Here is a 14,123-nt window from a genome sequence, read left to right as displayed (position 1 = left end):
GGAGAAAGAAAGAGTGTAGAACAGTGATCTCTAAGTTCAGATGTGGCATGAAAACAAGATGTCTGTTTTACATTTCACCTAAGAGGAGGGGGAGGAAATCAACCTCCATGGACATACTACAGACCAACAGTAACATGTGCCCTATGGTGGCACCCACAGCATCCTCTGTGTCTGTGTCCCCAGGTGACAGGTGGACACAGTGGTTCTCGCAGCATGTGTGGTAGACTGCACTTTATCTGTGTCAAGCAGGGTGAATGAACACATTTTCTCATCTCTTTTTAACAAAACAATCTTTACAAAATGTGGCTTAAACAGATCCCTGCAAATAAACTATGGATTTAAGACACTTAGAATGCAAGAAACAAAGAAGAAAAAAGCAGAGAAGACACTCCTAGAACAAGCCCCCCCCAGTCACATCATGAGTTAAACCAGGGAGGGTCTCATCAGATTTGACAAGATTTGGACCAAAAAGTTGTCAAGACTATTTGAAATAAGTATATATTCCTACACCAGTGTTGTTAAGTGTAAATCTGACACTAAGATTATATTGAACCTTGAGAAATTAGCTAATGATAATATATGCAAAAAATATCTGATAAACACATTGGAAGAGTTTGCTCAGAAAATTCTTATTGCTGGAAATATGCTGTCAAAGAAGTAGGGAACCCACTGGCAGAAAAGATAGAGTCTATAAGGCTGTGGCAACTGAAATTCCTGGTCTTTGCCCTGGGGCAAAAGTCGCTCTTTTAGGGTGAGGAACTTTTAAAAGAATATTTTATCTGAGGATAACTTTTGAAAACTTTTAATCTCTTTTTATTCTCATCTCCTATGCAGTCTTTAATTTCAAATAATGGGGTACAATAAAAGTGTGGGTAAATGAATATGAAATTGCTTTGAACACATTTTGCTTTGCATGCTTTTTTTTTTAACATCTTTCTTATTAGAGTATAATTGCTTTACAATGGTGTGTTAGTTTCTGTTGTATAACAAAGTGAATCAGATATATATAAAACAAAGTGAATCATATATATATATATATATATATATATATATATATATATACACACATACACACACACACACACACATATCCCCGTATCTCCTCCCTCTTGCATCTCCCTCCCACCCTCCCTATCCCACCTCTCTAGGTGGACACAAAGCACGGAGCTGATCTCCCTGTGCTATGTGGCTGCTTCCCACTAGCTATCTATTTTACATTTGGTAGTGTGTATATGTCCATGCCACTCTCTCACTTCATCCCAGCTTACCCTTCCCCCTCCCCATGTCCTCATCCATTCTCTACGTCAGCATCTTTAATTCTGTCCTGCCCCTAGGTTCTTCAGAACCTTTTTTTTTTCTTAGATTCCATATATGTGTTAGCATACAGTATTTGTTTTTCTTTCTGACTTACTTCACTCTATCCTGTTCCTTTGATCTATATTTATGTTTTTGTGCCAGTACCATACTGTCTTGATTACTGTAGCTTTGTAGTATAGTCTGAAGTCAGGGTGCCTTGCATGTGTTCTTAATTTAGCACATAGGAAGCAGAAGCCAGAAAGATTCCATATGTTTGCTGCCGTTTATCCTGACAAGATATTCAACATCTCCATTGCACCAAAATTATATGAAGTCAAACAAAGTTGTACAGTTGGGCAGGGTAGGTCAGATACTTCACAAAGCCATACAACTCATCTATGACTCTATTCACATCCAAGTAGATTTTGGTGACCATCAAGTTAACCCCTAACAAGACTCAAGGAAACCTAGTTACTAAAGTACTAAGAGACAAGTTTAGTGTCCTTGCCTTCTTCATGGGCCCCCAGAGGTAAGTTCCCGGCCAAGCGGCCACCTCATGAGACACACACAGTAGCTTGGGCACTTGCAAACGTATGGTTGGTGCTATCAGATCACTTGTTTGACAAAAAAGCACAAGCATTTCAAACCACGTTGTCCAAAAAGGAGTAAATGACTGTACCTCATCCCGATTTCCCTTGTTGCAAATACGTGAAGCAAGCTTAAAAAATGATCAAAAAGGAAACAAGATCCTTTCCCTGCCTCTCTTCCTTTTCATTGTTTTATGGGTCAAACCCCAGCAGCCAACAGGGCACTTCCAAGCCCCTCCACCCTTATTTGCCATAAAAGGAACCAGATCTGAGATTTGTCCAGGCCCATCCCCTTCTGCACTCCATTTTTTCATGAGAATTAGTATTTATTTTTAAGGCAAAAAAATCGACTCCATGATTCAGCTGCCTTAACGCTTAAGAACCGTTCAATTAATTAAACAAGGAGGCCTTTAGATCCAAGTGGCTCTAATGCCTCAGGGGCCTAGGAAAACAAAAACCAAAATCTAGTTCTGTAAATGCCTCGAGGTTATGAAATCAAAGCCTAAGGACAGCCAATCACAAACAGTCAACTGGGCTCTAAGTGACAGCCATTCAGTAATTTCCTGGCTCTGCCTCTGCTTTTTCTCCTGTTGGTGGACTCCTAACCACTTCCGGTTTGGCGCTGCCTGATTGGAACTGGATTTTGCTCAAGTAAACTCTTAGAATTCTTTAATAAAAATTTTAATTTAAGAATAGTTGATTTACAATGTTGTGTTAATTTCTGCTATACAGCAAAGTGATTCCGTTTTATATATATATTCTTTTTCATATTCTTTTCCGTTATGGTTTATCACAGGATATTAAATATAGTTCCCTGTGCTGTACAGAACCTTGTTTATCCACCATATATATAATAGTTTGTATCAGTTAACCCCACCCTCTCCTTCCACTTGGCAACCACAGGGTCTGTTCTCTATGTCTGTGTCTGTTTCGTAGATCTCCTAAAAATTCTTAGTATGCCTCAGTTTATCTTCTAACAGAGCCAATCTTTAAGATGTTTAGCATTGCGATTCATTCCAATGTCATGTTTTTAAAATAAAAAGTAGGAAAGAAAACAAAAAAGAAAGAAAGACAAAAAGAAAAGAGAAGGAACTGTGTAGCGAAGAGGAGGGAAACTTCCAGGAGGACCTCAGAAGTCAGCCTGAGGCTCTGGGAAACAAACATTCAAGAGGAAACAAATATCAGGCATCAAAGTGTGAAAAGCTCCCCAGGAGGACAATTGCTGGTAGCTGGAAGCAGTTCCTTAGGACTCTCGAAGTATCTTTCACCACTTCCTACTACAAAAAGCAAATTCCCTAGCTCTTTATCAGGGGCAGCATTCAAATGAGCCCAGATAAAATTATTCCCTTAAATTTGTCTTTGAAGTGGAAATGTGATCCTATGCAAAGCACCAAAGGAGTAACAGCAGTTACAGCTGCCTTCTCAGATGAGGTGTTTACAATCAAACGCATGAATTACAGCAAGTGGTCCCATAGGTTAGAATCACCCTTCCCATCAAGGGCATGCACTTGAGACCCATGCTTTGAGAAAGGAGTCACTTAAAAGCGGCACATAATTTCTGTCTCCGGAGACTCCAGGCCCTTCAATTCAACGCTGGCCTCCATGAAAAAGACCACGTGGGGAAAACACAAGACTATCTTAACTAACTCCTGAACCCAAATGCCACCAATGCCGTGTGCTGAAATGAATTTACAAAGTCACAGGGAGAACTGTGACCGGTCATACCCAAAGGAACCATCTGCCATTCTTCTAATTATATTTGATGCCATTTTTATATTTAAGAAAATTTTATCATTTGATTTTTAAATGTACACAGGAGGGAATGTAACTACATTACCCTGTCATACATCCCCTGGTTTCAGTTCATGTTTTTTAGTGATTTAGTTATTAGCTTTTTCCCCTTGAATATAAGAGCGCCTCAGTGTCACCAACAGAGGCTGGCACATGGTTGGTACATACTAAAAATATTTATAGAATGGTTAATGTTATTTTATCATTTCTTATGTATTATATCCCTGTGTTTTTTGTCCCCCAAACTTAGCCTGTCACACTGTTAGTAAAGAGAGATCGTCCATATAAGCTTTATTTAGAGCAAACAGAAAAAGTTCACTTTAAATAATCAGGTATGCCATATGTTCAAGTGAATATGTTTTATTAAATGCATACTAATATCTTCCTATAGTATGTGAGTATACATAATAAATTAAAAGGTTTATATTAAATATAGATATAATACCAGAACATGATTACTTCAGATGAGAAAATCAAAATAAACCCATTTTTAAGTCTCGTTTGGTCACTCCAAATGGATATTTGCTCATAAAAAAATACACTGACTTTTTTTCCCTGGGGAAAAAAATTAATTCCATAGCAATGTAGTTAAGGGACATGTTTTATTTCATAGCTTTTCTGCAAGCAAACTTGCTTTGATACAAAATGAGTTCAATGGTACAGGTGCTACTGTCCACTCAAGCAAAAGAAAACCTCACATTTACATGAATGCACTTTATGATGATATTCTTACAGGATAAGAGGGCTCACGTCCAGGACGCCTCTGGCCTCAGGTGAAGCCATGGCACAGAAACGCGCAAGAGTCTGGGAATCTCAGAGCATGGGCAGGTGCAGAAAGGAACTTTCTGTGAGTTCTCCGTCAGGTACAAGGTTAAGAACTGCGGCGGGTGTGTTTGTCTTTTTGCCCCCCATCTTGCAGTTTACACTTAGATCATCTTGGAATAGATCGCTGTGGGTGTCTTTTGGCTTTTCAGAGTTTCCAGAGAAGCAAGAAGGTGTCCTGAGGTATCCTTCATGTTAGCTCCCAGTGGAGGGCTGGCTGTCGGGAAGTCGTGGACTTACCTGCAGGTATAGTGATCTCAGGTGTGCTCCACACGCTCAGTGCAGAAACGTTAGTGCCTATCAAACTCTCTCCCCCCTCATGGAGGATGTGACTAAAACCCCAGACTATCTGACCCAAATTATACAGATAAAAGAAAAAGACAAATACACAAATAAGGCCATCTGCAGAACTTTAAACTCACCTCTTGCATTATTTCACAATAGTCTCTACATCATATGTTACATCTTTCAGACTTAAATAGTAAAGGCTTTAGGAAGGACAGTGGTAGAACCAACTGCACTATCTCTTGGAGGACTTGTCCAATTTGCTGGCAGGAGATTTCCTCTGGGGTGTGGGGATTTTGGAAGGCTTGGCTGCGGACGGCCGAGAATCTGCTCGGGGCGTAGGCCTGTGTGTCTGGGGGACAGTCTCCACGTCGGAGCACACGGACTGGATTTCCGAGATGTCAAAGTCTGATGCATCACTGCCACGGCGGCTGCTGGCCCGGCTACCAGCTTTGCTGCCAGCTCGGCTTCCTGGTCGGCTGTGGGTCTTCTTGGGATCTGAGGAGAGAGGGCAGAGATGGGTCACCCTTTCTACTGCATCCAGCTGCCACCGATTCTTGAAACTCAGTGCCACCGTTTAACCTCAGTCAGTTTTCTGGACACCCAGTAGGCGCTCAAGAAATACATGTTGATTTCATGGCCTTGCTCCCACTCTAAGTAGATGAAATATACAAAAAGCTCAATTTACAAACAAAAAGCAGGTTGGGGGCTACCCCACTTAAAATGGAATTCCATTTACCACACACAGACATAAGGAATAGATATATCCCTTGAGACTGTGTTTTCCAAAGTTTGGCAGGTATAACCCAGGGACGTGTGCAGTACGAACGCACAGCACAAGTTTTGCCTAGGATAAGTAATTCGAAGCACAAAGGAATTGAAGACAAAAGACTTGAAAGTTTAAAGAAGCTTCAGGCTTGCTGTGCTTAGGATCCCCGGAGTCAGGGCCAGTGCAGCTGGGTTTTTCCAACCACCCCAAACAGAACCCAGTGCAATTTCCAAGCAGCAGAGGAGGCCAGACTTTCGGTCGGAAGGGGTAGATCCTGCCACAGTTTTTCTTCAATTCCACAGTCACTGTCTCATCTTTCTCTGGTACTTTCCAAAAGGGATGTTTGAGTCCCTTATGCCCATGGCTCACTGATCCCCTACCTTTGATGGAGGACTGGGACCACTTGTCATTTCAGAAGAATACAGCAGCATTGATTTGTCTTCCCCGATTAGGAAGAAATGGGATTTTCATATTCAGATCACACTGCAAAGCCACGAGAGATGGAACGCAGCAGACTCACCAGCAAACTGTGTCCGTACTCGGGAAGCTGCGGTTGTGATCAAGCCACTGTCTTCCCCGGAGTGGAAGCCTTTCCCTGATAAATATCCCGGAAGTCGAAGCTTGCTTCCCTGTATCGGCGTTCCCTGTGTCGAATCAGGGAAAAGACATTTCAGATATTGCTCCTGTCCCGTGATTCTCCACTGACACCACTTCACAGATGGGTGGGAACCCTCCACTAGACACTCAGGAGGTGAGGAGGCATGGGGTTCTCACTTGCTTTTCTCCACTAATTTCTTATTCTCTCCCTAAATTCAGAGGGACCCCTCTAAAGAAAATGAATTCATATTGGAGAGAAAACACAAAAGTGGAGAGTCCCCGAGGAAACACAGACAAACTCTGAGTATGTTAGTATCTTTCAGATTGTCAGTGAATTATCACAGAGTTGAGAGAGTAGAGCCAAAAAGATGATGGTGGCTGCATGGTCCCGAGAGAAGACTGGCCTCTAAAAAATCGTGCTTGGACTCTCTGCTGCCTGCAAGGTTTTTAGGGAACTAGACAGAAATAAATAAACAGAAATTGAACAGGAAGAAAATAAGGAATGCCTAGACAGCCACCATTTAAACAAACATAACTGCCAAAAAGAGAAAAAAGCGACATTCTGTAACTTGGTAAGATGTCACTTCCTCTCTTGGCTCCGTCACTGTCTACGGTCCTTACAAGATACCTAGGCAATGTTTGGGGATGATTCTCTTAAAATTCTTACAGGAGTTTGCAGAGAATGTCTAAAGTAATCACAACTATGACATTTTATTCTAAATCTAAAATCATTCACGTTTCCTGGATCACTACAACATTTTGGAAATTCTCCCAAAGTTAAAAAAAAACAAAAAACAAAAACAAATCTGGGAAGTATAAAGACATCATATTCCTCAATGAACTCACAGTCAGGGAGCTGTTTGGAGGAAACAGATCTAAACAATTACATATGCTTTTTGAAAAATTAATTTTCCTTTATTAAATAGTTTTAAATGTTTAATAATAAAGCATATGTAAGACCTTTAGATATATCAGGGTTGCAATTTATTAATATTAATGATATTCATAATTCATTTACATATGTATTCTCTACATACATTTAAATATAGGATTTATATAGAATTCGTATACATATAATACTTGGGACTTCCCTGGTGGCCCAGTCTGCACTCCTATGGTAGGGGGCAGGGGTTCGATCCCTGGTGGGGGAACTAAGATCCTGCATGCTACTCAGCGCAGCCAAAAAAAAAAAAAAAAAAAAGATGCTTAAGCATTGAAAATACTCTCACTAGTCTAACCACAATTAATCCTCACACTTACCTACTCACTTTTTCACAATTGTGAAAGAGGAGGGCCTGAAGAGGGCAGTAATTTGCCCGAACTCTGACAGCTCTGCTCCAGTTAAATTCCTAACTCAGAATCTCAACAACCCAGGAGAGAGTGAGGACTCACAGGTGATGAAATATATCACTCAAGATGACAGTTCATTACCATGAAGGACCAAGAGCATTCTTTTCAGATGCCTTGATATTCTGATTTTATAGTCACAAACCTACCCCGTGCTCTTAAAGACCCTTCCATAGAAGGATACTGTTGTTTTGCCTCATGAGGCTATTTGAAATGAAACCTAGCTTTGTATTAGCCAAAATAATAGACTTAAATTTGTGGGGAGGGGGGTTTCCACTTTTCAAAAATTTGAACAGAGTAGCACAGCCCTGAATATTTAAAGCAAACATGTCACTTTAGGTTCCTTCAACTGCTCTCAGTTTTGGCTACAAGAGATCCATCAGAAGCGACAGACGCCTCAGACGTAACATATGAAATTAACATCACTCACTTGAGGGAAGGGGGAGAAATGAGGGGCTGGGGGATGAGGAAGAGTTGAGGAATGGGCTTCTGCCCCAACTCTATACCACCATCTGTAATTTCCATTTCCATCATTTCAATCTGAGTCAGGAGGGCAATGACATTTTCTCTGCCTACCTCTCATTATGAGTGTGAGGGTTACATAACAGATAAGAGTTTTGAAAAGCATAAAAGGCTTTTGAGAGGTACTAAATTAGTTTTATCCAGGAGTCCTTGCCTTTAATATGAAATACCTCCTTGGTTTCAATAACAGTTCTTTAGGGATTTTTCTCCCTTCCTTATGGTGATTCTAATCAAATATGTGATTTATTTGGTGCCTATGTTTATCATTTTACAGAGAACTTTCTTTAAAAGACGTATGGTTGACTTCCAATTGAATATAAATGATCTGATATATAAGTTAATCTCGGCAAATTTTATATCTCCTAAATATCTTATCCCCATATAGCATGTCATTTAAAAAAGTGAGAGGGTCCTGAAAAAAATCATTAAGTCTAATAAAGATACATACCTTTTGAGAATGACAGATAACCTTTTGCCTATCCGAGCCCCCAGCCCCTTGCGCTGGTAACTAGAAGGCTTGGGTCTCATCCACCCAGTGTTCTTGGGCAGAAATAGACATACCAGACAGTCAGAAGGACCTTGCCCAGAGAGAACACTCAGTCCACATTCTTATAATTTAAGTGATTCTCTTGCAAATGATACTGCCTCTCACTCTCACCTAAAAAGGGTTACAGCATTTCTTGCCCAAATTATGTCTAGAAGCAAAAGCATACCATCAGCTTGAAAAGAAACCTGACTTAGGTCTGGGTATAATCTCCTGTATGTCACTCTCCCAGGGGAGAAAAGCAAAATTAAGTATGAGAAAGAGAACAGAGAAACAAAAAAGGCTGAGAGCCTGCAGAGGTGACTAGGTTAGGCTGACGCCCTTTGAGGAGCTATAAACCGTCTTTTGTGTTCACCCCTTACTCTCACGTTCCTAGGGTTGAGACTTATTATATAGAAGTCTGTAAAAAGACGACGTATTATCAAAAGTACATTTATTAAGGGTGAGGTGAAGCAGTGTTAGTAGGTGATCGTTTCAGTTAAAGGCGGCTGTTAGGCTGGAATCTGGGGCCTTACAATACCTCTGGAGATGACATGGGGAAGTCTGAGCACTCAGCTGGTTTACAAGGAGTTGACACCTTGCTGTTTGTCAACCAGGGTTTACCATAATTGCGTGTTAAAGGATGGAGAATCTGTATGGAACAATGGCAAATCAAACGTAAAGGACGGCAGATAAAAAAACAAAGCCACGGAAAGAGAGATTCACAGCCATTCATTTCACAGTAAGAATGATCATCATTAAAAACAAATAGATGGACACCAAGGGGGGAAAGCGGCGGGGGTGGTGGTGGGATGAATGGGGAGATTGGGATTGACATGTATACACTAATACGTATAAAATAGATAACTAATAAGAACCTGCTGTATAAAAAATAAATAAAATAAAATTCAAAACTTAAAAATAAAAAACCAAAAACAAATAGAAAAGGTTTGATGGCAAATCATATACACCAAAAACATGAATGAAGCTTTAAAAAGAAAAAACAATCTGAAAGGTAACCAAAGCCCCTAAATAGATCGTCTTTATATGGGCCACAGGGCAAAAGCACACGCGCACGTGTGCACATGCACACACACACTTTTTAATTCTTCATCTTCCATATTGTGAGAAGGGACACATTTGGAGAAAGCTGGTCCTACAAATTCTAGGGATCCCCCCCAAACATTCAAAAGCATACTCTAGACAGTGAGCGCAGAGGAAGAGGAAACGAGTACTACCTTGGGTGTGCTGGTGGCAGGGACCTGTGGGGAGGCCGCCTGGCCAGCCTGGCTGGACATGGATGTGGACCGGTTGGGCGAGGCTCCCCGAGATGAGGGCCTCGATCTTCGGCCCCGGGGCCGGAAAGCAGCCATTCCCTGACTGGCTCCATCCGCCAAGATGAACTTCTCCCTTAGCTCCATGTTCGTCCTTCCTTTAGCTGGATGACGGAACACACAAGGCACACAAACGAAAGGAAGGAAAAAAAAAGAGGGGCTCAGTCGGGTGCGGGGGGGAGGGGAAAACTGCCATCTGGCGCCACAGACCACGTGGAGGATTGCAAGAACACCTTTTTGCCATGCCAACTCCAACTCAGCATCACAAAAAGTCAAATGCATTCCTTTACAATGCATTCCTTTCGGATACAGGCCAGTTGGGGAAAGAAAAAAATAAAAGTGTGTTTATTCTAACACTAGACACCAGCCAAGAGTAACCACTATTAAAGAGAGAGTCAGCATGAAAATGACAAGCTCATGCTCAAATATTGTTAATCCACCCACTACTGATGCCTGCAGGGTTTCACTATGCCATCCCCACCCTGAGGGGACAAGCCAGGGAGGCGGGGACTGTGTCTTTTGCGTGTACCGAGGTCAGGAAATTGCCAGTCTTTCACCATCGGGATTAATTGGACAATTACACAGAATGAGAGATGGGTTGTTAATCATGACGACGACACAGAAACTTTCAGGTTTTGCACTTTCAATGAGGCGGCTAGTGTTTTTATTTTATGCCTTAAAAACCTGGTTTTACAGCATGCAAAATAACAAACAGCAGACCCCAGGATCCGTGAGGTCATCTGTGATGCAACACTCACACCAACACACGTGCACTCGGAGAAGGCGCCGCCAGAACCCCGTGTGCAGGGTGTTAGCTTGTGTTTGATCACTTACACAACCCCTACATTTGCAACACCCGAAGCGTGTTGAAAGTCCAGAATTTCAATTTGGAAGCACCAGCTCAGCTGGATGTGAGTTAAGCCATACGCGATGGATGAAGCATGTTATTTTAAAACAAAACGATTAAAGCAAGAATGTCAAAGTAGGAAAGAGGAGAGGTCAGAGGGGAGAGGCAAAGAGAGGGGTCGCCAACCTATAGTAGGCTGAGTAGTAGTAATTGAAGAGTTTGATTCCGAACGTAACATTTTACTCCCATGATGATGAACTAGAAGAAATGACACAGGATACCAATCACATTCAAGAAAACTGTTAGCAGGAGAAGAAACAAAGTACAGTAGTTGATTATGCAAGGGTTGCTCAGATCGGGCCTTTAGCGCACAATTTAGGAGAAAACTGGCCCTGCGAAGGGAAACACTCAAAGGTCTGACTCAGGATGAAAAATGTATTTGGAAGGCTTCACCCCAATTGAGCTAACTTTCCTAGGCTACCCCACAGAACACTCTGCATTCTCAATTCTTTGTTTCGTAAATGGAGCTGCATTACCTTCAGCTGCATTATTTCCAAAATATAGAAGGAAGGCCTGCTGACTGGCTGCTGGGAACGCACTCCCAGATACCTGAGAGCTATGGTATATTATGTGTGCATATTGTTAAGGCTCTAATCTGTAACTTCAAAATTCAGAGTCAAATTAGCAGTTCATTATTTAAAAAAAGTTTTCAATACTGCTTTCCTCGCCTCCCCCTAATTTCACAAAAACTTCTGCTTTTAAACTTTTACTGTACGGTATCTTCAATCTTCGTCGCTCAATTTTCTTTCCCCTTACTTTGCTACTTAACGACAGAGGAAATCCTTCCCCTGGTTGGTAGAACTGCTCATTTTGAAACTTGCAGATGGGAACGCCTCACAAAGGAAAATCTATTCTAGTGTTTCCTGCCTCCCAGTCTCCTAGTTATCCAGGAGAAGTAAAAAAAAAACTATGAGAGGAACACGGTTTACACAATTGCCACAAGTTCTTTGGGAACTTCAGGCTGACAGACCAATGTGAAACATTCCTTACTGTAATAAATGACCAAAATTAGCCCCACTGTGTTTTTGATGCTGGAAAATAATTCAAGATCGATATACTTTCGTGGTGTTATTATCTTGATATAAGTATCTCCTTACCCCTGCAAGGATCATTTTTCACTAAGAACTCATCCAGGGCCATCCATCCACCTCCAACACGAACCATCACAGTACTTCGCAGGATTCGGACAAGCCGGAGTTGCTGGGAGTCTCCAAACTGGGAAGAGGAAGAAAGAAGACCCTCTAATTGTCAAGAGGAAATCTCGAAGGATGAGGTGCGATCTGCGTAAGCAACCAACTCTAACTTCTGGTTTAGTTCGCAGCGATTAGTAAAATCTCAGAGAAAGGGGTTTATCATGATCTGCGTTAGACGGCTGCATGCTGATTTAGCCCAAAGGAAATAGTGTGGAAAAAGATAACAAAGGTTATCACAGTAATATTGAAGCTTTCTTCTAAAAATGATTTTTCTCTCTTATGACGGAAACAACGTTAGTAAGGCAGTAATGGAAAATGTTTCTAGAGATTAAACACAGCCATGAAAATAAGCACTGGCCCACTTGCCCAGGGCTTCCAGGAGGTAAGATGATTCTAAAGAAAATTTAATAAACTCTGATTCTTCTTCATGAAAACTTCCTCTTACACCTGAAACTGTTTTCCACTGAAATCCGTGGGAGAAATCTTTATAAACTCATTCTGTTTTCTCTAAACAGTTCTGACTTAGAGAGATAAAGTAGTAAATGATCATGACTAATAAAAATTTCACGGTTAAATAAAACTTCTGCATCACTAATGATCTGGTAGGCTAATTTGTTAAAGGCTGGATTCATGTGCCATTTTTAGATTACTGTAATATTAGAACAGTCACTGACACATTAGGAATGATACAGCTTTCAAATCTAAAAGGCTTTTCTTTAAAGCTCTATATACCAAAATTGCTGACACTGAGAAGCACTTGTCTTTTTCTTGCCCTTTCAGTGGATCTCCGATCATATACACTACAGATTCTGCAGGTCTTGAATAAACGTCTAGACTACAGGTAGTTTCTGATCATAAGGTTTATTTATTACGAAAGCCCATGAGAAATGATTTTATACTTTTAAATCATTTCTAATAAGCTCGTGTCCAACTTATAAAAACCACCAGACTGAATTTCATGGTTGCCAACCCGGTGGATACCATAGCAAAATGAACAGTCAAGTAGACATAAATAGCTTCTTTTTAAGGCAGGTAACATACAATTGTGACTACTTGTCTGGGCTCATGAGGGATAAACAGAAAACGTGAAGTAGAAACAATCTGCTGCTTTTCATAAATTTTAACACTGAGTTTCAGGAAGAGAACACTAGGACAAAGCCAACCATTCCAGACCCTGAAACTCAGAAAGGACTTGGAAAGCATGTAAAATGCACCAGTGGGACTCAGGCGTTTACATCAAACCTTTTCACATCACTTTTTCTAAAATGGTTTTTAAGCCTTGAGACTTCAACTTTCCTGTAGTTGAACCTGCTCTAGAAATGTAAATTAAAATTTAAAAATCAAAATGCATATTTATTTTGTTAGAAAAAATTTGGTGCTGCTAATAAGCAAAGGGAAAGGAGGGGATTTAAAGAAAATTACCCTTAAGGAACCAGATAATTAGACGATACGCTTTTGTTCCAAGACTATGTTCAAAACAAGTTTTAAGGATATAAATATTTATTTATATCATCATATAAAGAATATAAAAATATTTTATAGAGATATTTCAATTATTTCCATTATAATAAACATGAATGACTTTAAATTTTATTTTGAGAAGGTATTTTATGACAACTACCATTGTCTTTAGAATTTCCGTAATTTTCTCAACAGCTAAACTGTGAGACCAAAAAAAAAAAAGGACCCTAATGTTGTTCTTTGTGCTGTGAATTAAATCTTTTGAAATATTTCATCCTTTCCATAAACAAAAGATGCTATCCCAATTACTAACTCAGAAAATAACAAGAACGGAAAAGTAACTTTTTATGGAAGTTTTCAAAACATCTATTCAAAATAACTGAAAATTTTTATTTGAAAAAATTATTTGCTTGCAATAAATGGGGAGAATAGGTAATTTGAAACTTAAGATGTAATATGGCTTAGAAACTGAGGGGCAGAATAATAGCTAATAGGATATGGTCAGGTATTATAAATAGCATGGTTCTTTCCAAAAGCACAGAGTAAAAAACTCTCCTTGTTTAAATCAAAATCTGATTTCTCTTGTCTTCAGTTCTAAAATTCTGATCATGATGCAGTGTCCTGGACAATTTATCTTGACTTAAATGTGAGGTCAAAATGACATAAAGTATGACTAAGATTTTGTGTAA

General features: G+C 40.2%; 1 protein-coding gene across 6 annotated transcripts in view; it reads right to left on the bottom strand.

Moving 5' to 3' along the window:
- Positions 1-4,257: 4,257 nt before the first annotated feature.
- The window catches only part of DST (dystonin), a 500,594-nt gene continuing 490,728 nt past the window's right edge, over positions 4,258-14,123 (bottom strand). For 4 of the 6 annotated variants that reach the window (XM_060162518.1, XM_060162520.1, XM_060162519.1 and 1 more), the window contains 5 exons: positions 11,878-11,995; positions 9,778-9,977; positions 9,081-9,191; positions 6,071-6,194; positions 4,258-5,279 (listed from right to left, as the gene is read on the bottom strand). In XM_060162518.1, the coding sequence (XP_060018501.1) occupies positions 5,017-5,279; positions 6,071-6,194; positions 9,081-9,191; positions 9,778-9,977; positions 11,878-11,995 (816 nt within the window). In that variant the 3' untranslated portion in view covers positions 4,258-5,016. Of the gene's footprint in view, positions 5,280-6,070; positions 6,195-9,080; positions 9,192-9,777; positions 9,978-10,906; positions 10,979-11,877; positions 11,996-14,123 lie in introns of all 6 variants that reach the window. The other 2 variants (XM_060162516.1, XM_060162517.1) reach the window with 2 other exon arrangements.

This window comes from Lagenorhynchus albirostris, chromosome 10, assembly GCF_949774975.1.
Source record: "Lagenorhynchus albirostris chromosome 10, mLagAlb1.1, whole genome shotgun sequence".
Classification (NCBI taxonomy): domain Eukaryota; kingdom Metazoa; phylum Chordata; class Mammalia; order Artiodactyla; family Delphinidae; genus Lagenorhynchus; species Lagenorhynchus albirostris.
Note: the sequence above shows the minus strand (reverse complement) of the source record. Positions and strands in the feature narration are given on the sequence as shown.